Source organism: Mesoplodon bidens (genome assembly GCF_964165515.1).
Source record: "Mesoplodon bidens genome assembly, chromosome: 3".
NCBI classification, from domain to species: domain Eukaryota; kingdom Metazoa; phylum Chordata; class Mammalia; order Artiodactyla; family Ziphiidae; genus Mesoplodon; species Mesoplodon bidens.
The window spans coordinates 18,674,911-18,690,138 of record NC_138178.1 but is presented as its reverse complement, the minus strand read 5'-3'; the positions used below and the strand labels follow the sequence as shown (position 1 = coordinate 18,690,138).

Here is a 15,228-nt window from a genome sequence, read left to right as displayed (position 1 = left end):
GTCAACTGTTATGCCCCCCACGTTTGGGACTGGAATGAAGATAGCACAGATGGGAGAAGTATGAATTCTAAGATTGAGACGAAATAGGAGTGGTAGCTGCTCTGGACCAAGAATTTCCCATAATGCTCTCCTGCATTCCACAGAGATAACAGTCTTCTAACTAGTGGGAATAGCCCTGGATAGTCACTATGACTTCACCTGCAAGGGATGTGGGTCAAGCCTTATTAGAAGCAGCCTGCAATTTGAAAATATGCCGTTGGGGGGTGCCCTGGATTCGGCAGTGAAGGCAAGATGCTTTGGCTTACTCCAGATATAGAAAGAGAGACAGCCTACAACTTTGCAAAGGTGAGCAAAAGATGGAAATGGCCATCCTCTAAGAAAGGTCTTAGAAAAAGCTAAGAGTTAGAATGAGAGTTAAAGTTACATTTCAAAGAAGACAAATTTACTATGTGCTTGTAGATTTGAGGCAATAATCCTAAATCACCAAGTAGAAGTGAAATGATATCTAAGATACTCTGCTAAATTAGGCAGGGAAATGCATATAATACACTTCAGAGAACAATTTAAATATTCAAGTTATAAAAGCTAAAATCTAAATTAAAATCTGTCATGACTTCTAATACCACTATGATTCCAGATAAAAGAAGTTTTACTGTAATGACAGAACAATAGAGTAAAAAGGGGGGAAAAAGTCCTCAAAGATCGATATGTAAAGAAACAAATTAATTTTCAGAAAAGTGCTTCAGTCATAATTTCTGAAACCTGACTTTATTTATTTATTTATTTATATTTATTTATTTTTTGCGGTATGCGGGCCTTTCACTGTTGTGGCCTCTCCCACTGCGGAGCACAGGCTCCGGACGCGCAGGCTCAGCGGCCATGGCTCACGGGCCCAGCCGCTCAGTAGCATGTGGGATCTTCCTGGACCGGGGCACAAACCCATGTCCCCTGCATCGGCAGGCAGACTCTCAACCACTGTGCCACCAGGGAAGCCCTGAAACCTGACTTTAAACTAGATAAAACTCTTCACCTTCAAGAGACAGCAGTGGAAAGATTCAGGATTTCTGTAATTCTGTCCGAATAGGATATGTATCTGTATAAAGATCGTAGTAACATGAATCTCACAGCAAAGTAGAATTTATTTAAATTACCACCTGAGGATTTCTTTACTTTCACTTTCATGAAATGCCTTTTTGCAAAAGCATTTTTTTTTTCTGACCTTAGTCTTTCCTTTGGGGACATAATAAATTCCAGAAGCTCGTAAAAGAAAATAGCGCCTTTTCCAGGATTTCTTCCCATCTTCTTTCAAATAAAGAGCTCCCTCTAGTTCTGGCACAATGATGGATGTTCCACAGAAACTCTCCTGAAATGGAGATTCCAACGATATAAAACCCATGAAAGATAAAACACATATTTTGTTCACATTTAAACAAACTGTGGCCAACTAGCCTTCAAGCTAAAAATCGTTTTGCCTACAGCTTTGATTGAATGCATATATTGACACTGCATACCATTTGCCAAAAGACAGGAAGAACATGGTGGTTGAGTCTCAGCTCCTGAGTTAGACTTCCAGGCTTCTTGACCACTTAGCTCTGTGACCCCGAGCAAGTGACTCAACCTCGGTGCCTTTACTTGCAAAATCCGAGTAACGAGAGCCCCAGCTTCATAAGGAAGGTTGTGAGTACGATCTTGGTATATTATAAAAGAAAGCATTACATAAAGTCTATTTCTGTTACTATAAGTTGATAAATAGAAAACTTATTCCTGTACCTGTAAGTGAAAAAATTACTGTTTCACTGCTAGTAAATGGAAAAATTAAAATATACAATTCTATACATAAAATATTTGTACATTAATATTTTATTTTTGGCATAATTTTCTTTTCTTTTGCATTGAGATACAATTGATATAGAATATGTATTAGCTTTCAGTATACAACCTAATGGTCTGATGTATGTATATATTGCAAAATGATCACCATCATAAGTGTACTTAACATCTATCACCTCACGCAGTTACACATTCTTTTTTTCTTATGATGAGAACTTATAAGATCTACTATTTTAGCAACTTTCATATATACAATACAGTATTGTTAGCTATAGTCACCATGCCGTACATTACATCCCCAGGACTTATTTATTTTATAACTGGAAGTTTGTACCTCTTGACCCCCTTTAGCCATTTCGTGCATCCCTACCCCCGCCTCTGGCAACCACAAATCTGTTCTGTGTATCTATGATTTCAGGGGTTTTTTTTTTTTTGGTTCCACAGATAGATGAGACATACAGCTATCTGTCTTTCTCTGTCTGACTTATTTCACTTAGTGCTCAAGGTCCATCCATGTTGTCAAAAATGGCAAGATGTCCTTTTTGGGGGATAGTTTCTTATCAAAGAAGAAAGAAGACAATTATTAATACTGTAGTATCAGAAAAGGATAGTGACAAAGTATATTTCCTAGGTGCAGATGTTTAAAAATCAAAACATGCATAGAATTATACAATTCTTAATAAATTTATTTTAAAAGCAGTACAATAAAATTACATATTATTCTATCTTTCAGTTCAAACACTCAAACTTATTTTTGGCTTTGTTTTTTTATAACTCTCAACCTCCTTTCATTCAGTCTCATAAAAGCAGAATAAACTTAATTTTGCATCCTTCAAGTAAATGTATGTGTAGTGGATCTGGGTGACATCTTTGTTCATATCTTTCCTAGTTTCCCCCAGTTTAGCTGGCATTAGTTGCCTTGTCAATAATCTCTCTCTCTCTTTTTTTTTTGGTCAGCATAAATGTCATTTAATAATTTCTCCATTTCCAGTAGGATTTCATTTTGAGGTTTAACATATCAAGCCAGTATAAAGTTTAACAGTTTTAGTAATTCTGGATTCCAAGTCATTTAAGATGAAAATGGAAATGCAAAGCTTACTTAAGAAATTTCATTTTCTTCTTTTGTAACATCTAAGTCTTCATCCTCTTCATCATCATCTTCTGCTTGTTGATCCTTTCTTAGTCGACAGGTGGATACCTGTCCTGTTCCAGATGCACACTTAGCTGACACTGATCTCTGAAGACGTGGCTTTGAATTTGCTCTTATGATATCTAAATGGGATGAATAATCTGGTGGATACAGAGAATTTCAGAAAACCTCTAAATCTTCTTCATCAATCTTTTGTGTATTTTGGTAGGTAGTAGTGGAGACGTCTAAAGCTTTGCCGTGAAATAGCATTGCGATAGTGATAAATTCTGAAAATATAGTCTTTATATTCTTTGTTTTCTGCTTTTCAAAATTGTCAGTAGTTTCCTCCAGATGACGAGTTGTTTGAGTAGCATACATTGTAGCTCTTTGTAATTCAGCTTCTTTTTAAAAAATTAATTAATTTATTTATTAATTTATTTATGTTTGGTTGCATTGGGTCTTCGTTGCTGTGTGTGTGGTTTCTCTAGTTGCGGCGAGGGGGGCTACTCTCTGTTGCGGTGTGCAGGCTTCTCATTGCGGTGGCTTCTCTTGTTGCGGAGCACAGGCTCTAGACGTGCGGGCTTCAGTAGTTGTGGCACACGGGCTCAGTAGTTGTGGCTCGTGGGCTCTAGAGCGCAGGTTCAGTAGTTGTGGTGCACGGGCTTCATTGCTCTGCAGCATGTGGGATCTTCCTGGACCAGGGCTTGAACTCTTGTCCCCTGCAGTGGCAGGTGGATTCTTAACCACTGTGCCACCAGGGAAGTCCCTGTAATTCAGTTTCTGCCTGTGAAATAACATGTCAATCAGATGGGTTTCTCTGACGTGTTCTTTCTGAGTTAACTGTTTAGCTCCTCAATTCTTTACTGTTAATGTTGCTTTGAGGTCATCTCGTTTCATTTTTACAGTGGTTCTGTAACCAAAAGTGGGGTCCAGCTGCTTGCTGCTCAAAAGTCATTAAAGAGGCCAGTCTGGTAGAAAGGAAAGCTTGCTTTATTTTGGATGCTGGCAACCGGTGGGGAGGGTGGACGCCTATCCAAAAGCCGACTACCCCACTGACAGTCAGAGGGCAAGAGCTTTTATAGATGCAGGGAGAAGCTACATGCAGAAGCAGCACAGTCAGCTCTGACCGTCATCTTGACATTGATCATCGGTGGTCTGATCAGCATCATCCTGATTGTTTTAGGTACAGTTAATCTTTAGTTCCAGGGTCGGTTTGTTTCCATTTCTTTGAGGCCGATTCTCGGAATTGTGGCAGCTTATGTCATGGCTACAGTCTGGTCATCATGTAGTTAACTTCTTCCACCTGGTGGGGTTTTCAGTACCTGTAAGACAGCTCACAGGATATGGCTCAGAATATAGCCCTTGAGGAGGAACCAAAGGTCCTTGACTTTGCTTAATGACTAAACTATTATTATTTGGTCTCCTTTGACTGTTTTCCTTTGTTTCTGCATTTTCTCACTCCTCAGATTAAGCTTATTCTTTGGCTAATATTTTTCCACAGACAAAAGGCAGGCTGAGGACACGGGGGGCACAGACCACAGGGTCCTGCTCCCTTCCACTTCCATAAGCTTGCAAAGGTTCGACTACTTCGGCTTCAAGTCTTTCAACCTCTTCTTGTCGATAATCCTGAAGTTTGGCAAACTCATCAGCCAACTTTTTCAGGCCCTGCTTTAAATCTGGGGTCTCCATAGAGGCTCACACGTTGATTTCATTCCCCAGGAGGTCTGCTCCGTCTCCGCACATAAGCAGCAGTGATCTGGCACAAAACGCTTCTCGTCCCGGTTTTCCCGGTTTTCTAAGCTGTGCCTCCGCATCTGGCCTCGCGCGTGGTGGGAGACCCCGGGCTGGGGCCCAACTACAGGGGCTCCGAGGCACCCAGGCGTGTGCGGGGACGCGAGAGCCCTTCAATGATCTCTTAAATTCAAGCAGATTTGGGGTCCAAGTTCGAAAGCAGGATAATGCTGATTTTTCACAGCATAACATGCTTTGTATTTTCTTTCCCATCTGGCTTTTGAAAAACTGCTGAAGTCTTCCAACAAGACCTATTCAGGCAATTGTATAAACCAAGGCATAACCAGTCCTTGATTTACAGACAGCTGCGGATGCAATAAGCACTGATTAGCAGCCAAGGGCTGTGTCAGGAAACTGCTCTCTCCCCTTCCGTGTCTGTCTGTGTCCATCACTGCTGGGGATGCTCAGAACCTGAATCTTTCTGCTGCTGGGGATGCCTGGTGCTTTATCTCCCTCAACTCAACTTGGAGACTCTTTGATAAATGCAGAAAGAATGTCCCCACTCCCACCATTGGCCTCCCTGGGAAATACCTACTGTGTTCTTGGTCCCAGGAACCAAAACTTGTAGCATGTCTCCAGGAGCTTGAGAGTGCATGGCAGCAAGGTTGTAGGGCCTGCTCCATCGGGAACAGGCTGGGAGAGCCGGCTGGGCTAGAACCCTGTGCAGGGGTCTGGGCAGGCCTAGGTGCCTGGGAGAGGGTGCCCTTCAGCATCAGTGAATTAGCTCCAGATGGGAACGTGGGCCAAGGTGTCAACAGGTCTTCTGAGTTTTCAAGAGAAGCCCCAAATCTCCTAACTCAAGAAAAGGTCAACATGTTGTCAGGGACAACAAAAATCTGTCTGGGGCTCCTATGCCCATTTGTGACCTGTGATCTGGCACGCATCTGCATTAGGGTCGGGGAACAGAGCCTTGATTTTTTTTTTTTTTTTGAGGTACGCGGGCCTCTCACTGCTGTGGCCTCTCCCCATGCGGAGCACAGGCTCCGGACGCGCAGGCTCAGTGGCCATGGCTCACGGGGCCAGCCGCTCCGCGGCATGTGGGATCCTCCCGGACCGGGGCACAAACCCGCGTCCCCTGCATCGGCAGGTGGACTCTCAACCACTGCGCCACCAGTGAAGCCCCAGAGCCTCGATTTTGAGCAAAGTTGCTATGTGAAAACTCATTAGAAGTTTCAGAAAATCAACCATCAAATGAACTTCTGGAACACAGCCCTGCAGTGATAATCCAGACATGTGTACCGTACCTTACATGCTGTGCTTCCACTGCCTCCCTAAGTCTTTGTAATAATTCAATACGATATAGGAAACCAAGGTTCTTGGACTTGCCCAATAACACATGAACTTCAACAGGCAGAGCCAAACTCGGATCAGATCTCTTAACTGCAATCTCAGACTTTCTACCATACCTGGCAGCTGGAAGGGCACCTTAGAATTCACTGCAAAGAAGTCACGCCTGACTTCTGCGGAGCACATAAGCAATGAAATATATGGTCAGAGATGAGTTTTATGTGGATTCATGTCTTTTAGTCAAAAATTACGAATCCAACTTCATGAAGAGTAAAATATACTGTCTAAAGCAAAACTTTTTAACAACTGACTCCAAGAACCAGTTTAATTGTCTAAATAGCTATAATTTAGTAATAATTTGATTTTAAAACCCCAAGTTAAAATTTCAGTGTGTCTACCAAACGTAAGGCAGATAGCTAGTGGGAAGCAGCCGCATAGCACAGGGAGATCAGCTCGGTGCTTTGTGACCGCCTGGAGGGGTGGGATAGGGAGGGTGGGAGGGAGACGCAAAAGGGAGGGGATATGGAAACATATGTATATGTATAACTGATTAAATTTGTTATAAAGCAAAAAAAAAAAAAATTTCAGTGTGTCTCAGAATCGCCCATTGTTCTGAGAAGCAAATCATTTAAAAATACAGTTAACTCTCTTTTATTCTACTCTACAAAATTAAACGTACCTCAAGCAAGGACTCCTTGTTCTTCGCATTCATTTTCTCATTTGTTTCCTTGCTTTCTTTTTTTCCTCTGTTATCCAAGTAAAAATTCTAAATAAAATAGTAAAAGGTCAGATCAGTAAGTGTTCATTACCATGGCAGCCACTGCACGGAACTCGCGGTCTTGCTGGAGAGAGGAGACATACCTGGAGGAAGTAAACTGTCGACCACAGTGTATGGTCTCTGTCAATCAAGTGCTTATGGAGGGACTTGCTGAGCGCTGACCACTGCCCCACTGGCCAGAAGTAACACCTTCCCTTCCTCCCAGAGTGCACATTCAATGAAGAAACAAGCAGAGAGAGACCACTAGCAAAGGATACAACGTCATTTAATTGTTGAATTCCATGGTCTAGAACATGAGTCAAATGCTGGAAGCTGGGAGACCCCAGTGCCCTTGGAAGAGCCCAGAACCAGAGGATGGTAGAGCCCGTGTCCCATGTCCCAGGCCTTTGATCACCATGTAGGATCCCAAGGCCTTGAGGACTACAGATTCTGGCTTATCCAGAGAAGCATGAAATCTGGATTTTTGTAAGCGTTGGCAACTAATTTTAATTTTTAAAAACCACGTGGGTCAATCACAACATAAAGTTTGCTACTTGGCAACTTCTAAGGACAGAGAGAAGCAGAAAGGGCATTTCTGGAAAGAGAACCAGCTTAGCAAAAGAAAGAAAGACCACAGTTTAGAAGCACTCACCATTTTGGGGGAGTACCTATTACATGCCAGATCCTCAGCCAGGCGCTTTGCAAACATCACCCCTAATCCTAACAGCAAGGCTGTGAGGTAAGTGACAGTACCCCCATTTTACAGGTTAGGAAACCGAGGCTCAGCAAGGTTAAATAGCTAGGGCACTGCACCCTGAATGAACACCAGGGGCTGAGTGTGTATGATGTGTGTGCCCTTACCACCACACAACACTACCCCTGAAATTGAAGGTCAGTGAAGTTCAAGGGCAGAGAGACTAAACCTACTCTAATTCCGGCAGTTCCCGACTCAGGGAAGCAGGACCCTCGCCCTGTCCCGTGATTATCTCTTTGGAACGTCTGTTCGTGGATTGTGTCAGGCGTGACCACTGCCACAAAGTATTTAGCACTTTTATGTGGAAATGTAGAGTTTGTAAAATAGTGCCTGAAAAAAATGTATTAAAACTAGAACATATACTCATGGTGCATAGTGACTAAATTAAGGACCCTCCTGAGTCTAAACACAAATGTTTATTGACACGATGGGAGTGTTTCTCCAAGTGTGATCCCCAGACCACCTGGATGCTCCATAAAATGCATGTTCCTGGGCTCCCAACCTACGGAACTGGAATCTCAGGGGGCCTGGGAATCTACACTCCAACACACTTCCTGGATGATTTTTACTTACACTGAAGTTTGAGAACAGAGTGTATTGGACAGAGAGGAAGCAAACCGCAGGCAAATAAAATTTGCAGAATTAGGAGATCTCCTAGAAATAGAATGCATAACAATGGCAACTTGCTAACTTAAATAGAGGAAATAAATCAAGTACAACTCCTTCCATAATTCTTATTGAATTATCTTTTAATATGTTTTTAAAGAAACATTTACGTGTTATTTGAAAGGACAGCATAGTGTGAATTAGTGTGATTACTCTATAGGGTTTGGAAGTGATTCTAATTTCATATGTTTGGCTTGAGGACGGTGACTAATGTAATATGTAACATATGCCATCTGCCAGAACTCTACACTGAGGCCTTACAGGTATGCTTGTCATTTCATCCTCACAGGAACCCCACAATGTAGGTACGATTGCTATTTCACAGATAAGGAAACAGAAGGATTAAGAGATTTGCCTGAGGACAATTAGTGCCAGAGCTTTGAGTTTTTCATGACTTTTCTCAGCATTAAAATGCTCTAAACACCATAGGAGAGAACCCAGTATGACAGTGTGGGTGGACTTAATACCGCTGAACTGCACACTTAAAAGTGGTTAAAATGGTAAATTCTATGTTATGTGTATTTTGCCAAAAACAAACAAACAAAAAGTGATGACCTAGTCGAGAGTGAATGCAGAGTGTGCTCCTAGCAAGCACACTTGCTTTAGGGCTCTAGAAAAAGTGTGAGCCTGTATGAGTTGAAAGAATGGACAGAGACCGTGAGGGAGACTCCAGGGCATGTGTGTTTCCTCATCATCTGGGAAAAGGAAGGCATGTGTCGCCCTCTGCAGGAAAGATAAGGGAAGAGCCTTTCTAAACATGAAGGGTCTCATTTTATGAAGTTATCATGAAGGGTCAGGATGTAGCCGTGTCTTCTCTGAGACCCCTCTCCCTTTTTCGGCTTCTGAATACCTTTTTTTCCCCTTCCAAGTGACAGTGCTATATTGTGTTTTTGTTTTAATGAAAATGCAAAAAGCACAAAGAAAATCCAAGCTGGAGATCACGCAGGGCAGTCCTTAGAAAGGATGGATTGCTCATGGGTGAGAATTTGGAGTACTCTGTAGCAAGCAGCAGAAATCAAAAGTTAATTATCTGTTGGGGAAAACCTGAGTGGAACAATAAGGGAACTTTAAAATGGGAAATGAGACTTTCAGTTACAGCCTGCCTCTTTTTCTCACAGCTTCTGAAAATGCAAGATTTGAGAGCAGCAGGATAGAACAGAAACAGCAAATATGTGACATTTTTAATATCGCCTTTCTGCAATAAAGAGTAAATCAAACAAACACTTATCAATCCATGAGTAAATATTTGTGAGTACCCTTTACATGTAAAATATCACTGTTCTTAAGAATCTATCACACTGAAAAGATAAATGTAAGTAGATGGCTATATATCCATAGATGGGGGAACCATATAAGACACTGCATAAATGCAAAATGAGCTAAGTTCTATAGGTTTTCAGAGAGGAAGAACTCACTGTGAACCGAGATGATTAAGGAAGACTTACAGAGGAGGTCAAAGTTGAAACTTTGCCTTGAAAGATGTTCATATTCAGATAGGGAAAAAGGAATAAAGAGAGTGTGCAGGACAGGAGGAAAAGCATGTAAAAAGGCCCAGAGTTAGATAAACATTGGGGCTCTTTGAAGCAACCTAAATGTCTATCGACAGATGAATGGATAAAGATGTGATATATATTTATACAATGGAATACTACTCAGCCATCAAAAGAATGAAATAATGCCATTTGCAACAACATGGATGGACCTAGAGATGATCATATTAAGTGAAGTAAGTCAGACAGAGAAAGACAAATATCACATGGTATCACTTATTTGTGGAATCTAAAGAAAAGAATACAAATGAACTTATTTACAAAACAGAAATAGACTCACAGACATAGAAAACAAACTTATGGTTACTAAAGGGGATAGGGGGGCTGAGGGGGACAGATAAAGTAGTAGTCTGGGATTAACATACACACAGAACTATATATAAAATAGGTGAACAACAAGGACCTACTGTATAACACAGGGAACTCTACTCAATATCTTATAATAACCTATAATGGAAAATAATCTGAAAAAGAATATATGTACATATGTATGTATAACTGAATCACTTTGCTGTACACTTGAAACTAACACAACACTATAAATGAACTATACTTCAATTTTAAAAGAATATTGGGTGCCTTTGGAGCACCCGTGAACAAGCAGCCTGGCTAGAGCTGGGGTACACCTGATGAAGACCCGACCATCACTCCCAATTCTTCTCTTCCGCCCTGTGTCAGAATTCACCGATGCCCGTCATCTAGTGATGACTGTGCAGTGCCTCCCCCCAGAATGGCCGGAGCTCATTTCCTTGCCCCCTTATGTTGCGTCTGGCCACGTGACTTGCTTCGGCCAACAGAACGTGGGTGGAAGGGACAGTGCCTCCATCTGAGCAGAGGACCTGAGAGGCGGCATTGTGTGTTTCCACTCATTCTCCGGCATGCTTGCCTTTCACCAGGAGGAGAGTGTGTCAAGGTGGCTGCTGGTCCGAGGACAAGAAGAGGCACGTGGAACTCCCTAGATCTGACTCACATTCTGCAGCCGTGGACAGAGGACCCGATGACCTGCAGGCCCCAGACAGAGGAAATATCTGCTACTCTAAGCCACTGGGATTCTGAGGTTGTGTTCATGTCTCCAACCCTGACTGATACACATGCCCACACTGGTTGGTCAGGGGCTCTGGGGCACTGAAGTAAAGAGCAGACTTTCTTTTAAAATAGGAGCCTCGGGCTTCCCTGGTGGCACAGTGGTTGAGAGTCCGCCTGCCGATGCAGGGGACACGGGTTCGTGCCCCGGTCCAGGAGGATCCCACATGCCGCGGAGCGGCTGGGCCCGTGAGCCATGGCCGCTGAGCCTGTGCACCCAGAGCCTGTGCTCCGCAACGGGAGAGGCCACAACAGTGAGAGGCCCGTGTACCGCAAAAAAAAAAAAAGAAAGAAAGAAATGAACAGCAATACAGCAAGCAGGCGACCTTACATTAATTTGTTTTCCCAATACCTTCTCTGAAAAAGAGATTCTTCGGGCTCCTAGCAAGAAGAACAGCTAATGTTAACACCAGGGTTTGTCTCCCTCTCCAGACACAGACCTCAGGCCTCACGCATCTCTTTTGGTTTGGGGCCCCCACTGGTCTTTGCACAGTGGGAGCTGTATGTCAGCGCAGCTGGGAAAACAAAACTCTTTGGGTTATGGCTGAGTTTCATTTGTTCATCTGAACATCTGGCACTCTTTTAGGATGAGCAGACCACCCTGTGATTACAGTCAACTGGGAAGAGGAACTTTCCTAACGCCAACCAGACTGAGAAACTAGGAGAAACTCAGCTGCTTCCTCAACAAAGTTGCTTTAATTAGGACAGTAAGGTTCTACTGCCCCAACCTACTTTACCCCAAAGAGGCGGGACCACCTGGGCAAAAGGGTCCCTGTCCTGACCCCATGCTTTAGAGGGTCCCTACTCTGCCCCAACCTCAGGTATTTCTACTCCCCTACACTGTGAACCTAAAACTGCTCTTAAAAATAGTCTATTATTTGGACTTCCCTCATGGCGCAGCGGTTAAGAATCTGCCTGCCAATGCAGGGGACATGGGTTCGAGCCCTGGTGCAGGAAGATCCCACATGCTGTGGGGCAACTAAGCCCACGTGCCCCAACTACTGAGCCTGCGCTCTAGAGCACGCAAGCCACAACTAGTGAGCCCATGCGCCACAACTACTGAAGCCTGCATGCCTAGAGCCCGTGCTCCACAACGAGAAGCCATCACAGTAAGAAGCCCACGCACCACAACAAAGAGTAGCCCCCGTCGCCGCAACTAGAGAAAGCCTGTGCGCAGCAATGAAGACCCAACGCAGCCAAAAATAAATTAGTTAATTTATATTAAAAAATAGTCTATTAAAAAAAAGCTTATTCATGTGCTTTGTAAATGGATGCTGCTGGGAATCAAATGGCTGTGGAACTGTATTTCGGTTCCACTGGCTAGCTTATTAAAATGCCAAAATTGATAACATGCTGGACATTGCCTTCTTGGCATCTATTTAAACTTGCGATGAAAAATTCTGAAACATTTTGCATGTCAACATACAAATGTGCGAGGTGGTACATCACTTCTCAAACTTGTTCTAGGGGGTTTGCAAGCACAAAAGTTTGATCTTCATTCATAGAGGTCAGCCATAAGGGGCTGTGTGGGAAGAGAGTAAGGGGGTCATTGAGAAGGAGGGCAAGGACACAGCTTGTGGAGGGACAGGAGCTAGAGGTCCGAGGGAGATCCGGAGCAAAGATGCTCTCGACTGTGGTCCCCACAATATTCCATTTCCAGTGCCAGCCCGAGAAGCTTGGTCATGCTTCCATGAGATGCCTCTGTATCCTTTCAATAATCATGTTAAAAAGTTCTAGGTAGAGCAGTTTCTCATGACCAAGTGATCCCCAGTGCCAGTTACGGCAGTGTCTGCACACCCAGGAGTCAGCAGTAGCTCTGAAGAACCACTGATAGTCTTGTATCCTCATCAAGGTTCATGAGTGAGACTCCTACGTGGTTCCTTCCTCTTGGGCATGAAGCTAAACCAGTGATGTCCCAAAGTAGCTATTTAATGGGCGGGGTGTAACAGCAGCCAGCAGGAGAATTCATGACTCTGCTTTTCCTCCTTTAAAAATGAGGTGATCTGGGACTTCCCTGGTGGCCCAGTGGTTAAGAATCCGCCTGCCAATGCAGGGTTCAAGCCCTGGTCCAGGAAGATCCCACATGCCGTGGAGCAACTAAGCCCGTGCACCACAACTACTGAGCCTGCGTGCCACAACTACTGAGTCCGTGTGAGTCTGTGTGCCACAACTTCTGAGGTCTGCGCACCTAGAGCCCGTGCTCTGCAATGAGAGAAGCCACCTCAATGAGAGGCCCGTGCACCGCAACGAGGAGTGGCCCCCGCTTGTCACAACTGGAGAATGCCCTCACGCGGCAACGAAGACCCAACACAGCCAAAAATAAATGAATAAAATAAATAAAATTTAAAAAAAGGTTTAAAAAGGGCTTCCCTGGTGGCTCAGTGGTTGAGAGTCCACCTGCCAATGCAGGGGACACGGGTTCGTGCCCCGGTCCCGGAAGATCCCACAAGCCACGGAGCGGCTGGGCCCGTGAGCCATGGCTGCTGAGCCTGCGCGTCCGGAGTCTGTGCTCCACAACGGGAGAGGCCACAACAGTGAGAGGCCCGCGTACCGCAAAAAAAAAAAAAAAAAAGGTTTAAAAAAATTTTTTAATTTAAAAAATTAAAAAAAATAAAAATGAAGTCATCTGATATTACCTCTCTAAGTATAGACCAGTCATCCTGGGGAAATTCCTTCCTAATTAAGCATCTTTTGGTCCACAAAATTGCAGGATCTGGTTTTTCTCCATCACCTTATTATAGATAACTTTTGTTAAATTAATTAGACAAGGAGGCCACTGGACTGCGGGGACTCCAATGCCAGGCAGCCTACGTAAGCAAACCAAAATCTGAGCCTAAAGGTTACAAAAAACTGAAACCTAAGGGCATCCAATCACAAACAGTTACCTAGGCTACAATCAAATAATTTCCTTTCTTGGTTTCTGTACCTTCTATCTGTAAGTCTCTCCCCTGGTTCTTAGCTGAGGAGTGCTCCTAATGACTTCTGATTTGGTTCTGCCTGATTTGAATCAAATTTTGTTCAAATAAACTCTTAAAATTTTTTAACATGCTTCAGTTCATCTTTTCTTATAGGTGACCACTGAATTTCGGTTGGCATCAAATGACTTGACTTTTATATATAACGTTGCGATGTTGCAAGCGGTTTTCATGCTGGATTTAACCTTGCGAGGTGGGAAGTACAGCCGTATCACATTGTACAAATAGAAACGCTGAATTCAGGTGTCATCAGAAAGCCTGCTAAGACCACACAGTCAGCAGGTGACACTTGAGACACAGGTGAACAACATCACTTTTCAAGTCATGGGTGGAGGCGGTGCTTTGCATTTGTGCCTGCAAAGCACACCACTGATGTCCCCAAATCTTTACTGATGGTTGTTTCTAATATTTGAGCTCAAAACCTCCCTTTGCATTCATTTTACCGCCGCCTGCCTAGACTTATCCCCGCAGATAAGTAGTTTGTAAGAGAATCCTATTAAGTACTAAGGATTTCAGTGTTGTAAAATATCATGAAATTTTACATAATTTTGTATGGTTTAGTAATTTTCCAGAACTGATACTCTGGGCCACAGAAGCTCTTTCTCAGTCAAGCTGCAAATATTGATCCATATTTTACATATCAAACAGGCTATGGGGAGGCCAAGAACAGACTGACTTTGGAGTCATGAATGCAGATTCCAAGGAGAAAGACAGAATCTGAACTCTCAAGCACTCCAGGGATCTACACCTGCAGACCTATGAGAGTAGGCACCATTGTCTCTAAGGGCACAGAGGATGTCATTTACCATGTAAAACAATGTGACTGTTAGCACACGGTTCTTCAGGAACGGTGGCCCAGGCCAGGCCTTTGCATCCACTTTTACAGAGACAGCAGAAGAATAAATGGGGGCTTATTCTGATCTGGGCCTCTGGCAATCGGTTTCTTCTCATTGTGGGAAACTGAGTCAGTATAGTAACTTCTGAGTCAATTGTTTCCATTTGTGGTATCATCCTGCTAGCTGTATTCAATTTACCTTGTCGGAGGATGTCCTCAGTCACTACCAATTTCATTCCAGGTTTCCTATAGTCTTGAGAGCTCTGAACAGAAGACTCAACCTATGGAAACCACTCGTCAAAGTCCCCAATGAGTCTTAAGATCAAACAAAGGCCTCCTTTCTATCTTTGATCTCAGTTTTCTTATCTGTAAAGAGGAATAGCAATATATATTTCTTAACACTTACAGTTGTAAAGATTGAAGATAATACCTGCAAAGCTTCTAGCCTAGCATAGAGTAGCTATTAATAGTTTCTAGCAATTTCCCTCTTTCCCTGGATCATCAGTTTATCCCTCTGCATTTGATAAAATGTAGCTTTTGTTATAAACTGCCATGAAAATAAGTTCTTAGG

General features: G+C 43.3%; 1 protein-coding gene across 1 annotated transcript in view; it reads right to left on the bottom strand.

The window, feature by feature from the left end:
• The window catches only part of APBB1IP (amyloid beta precursor protein binding family B member 1 interacting protein), a 106,004-nt gene that overhangs the window by 24,347 nt on the left and 66,429 nt on the right, over positions 1-15,228 (bottom strand). The window contains exons 8-9 of the mRNA XM_081228712.1: positions 6,717-6,803; positions 1,220-1,363 (exon numbers count right to left, since the gene is read on the bottom strand). Coding sequence (XP_081084838.1) covers positions 1,220-1,363; positions 6,717-6,803 — 231 coding nt within the window. The remainder of the gene's footprint in view (positions 1-1,219; positions 1,364-6,716; positions 6,804-15,228) is intronic.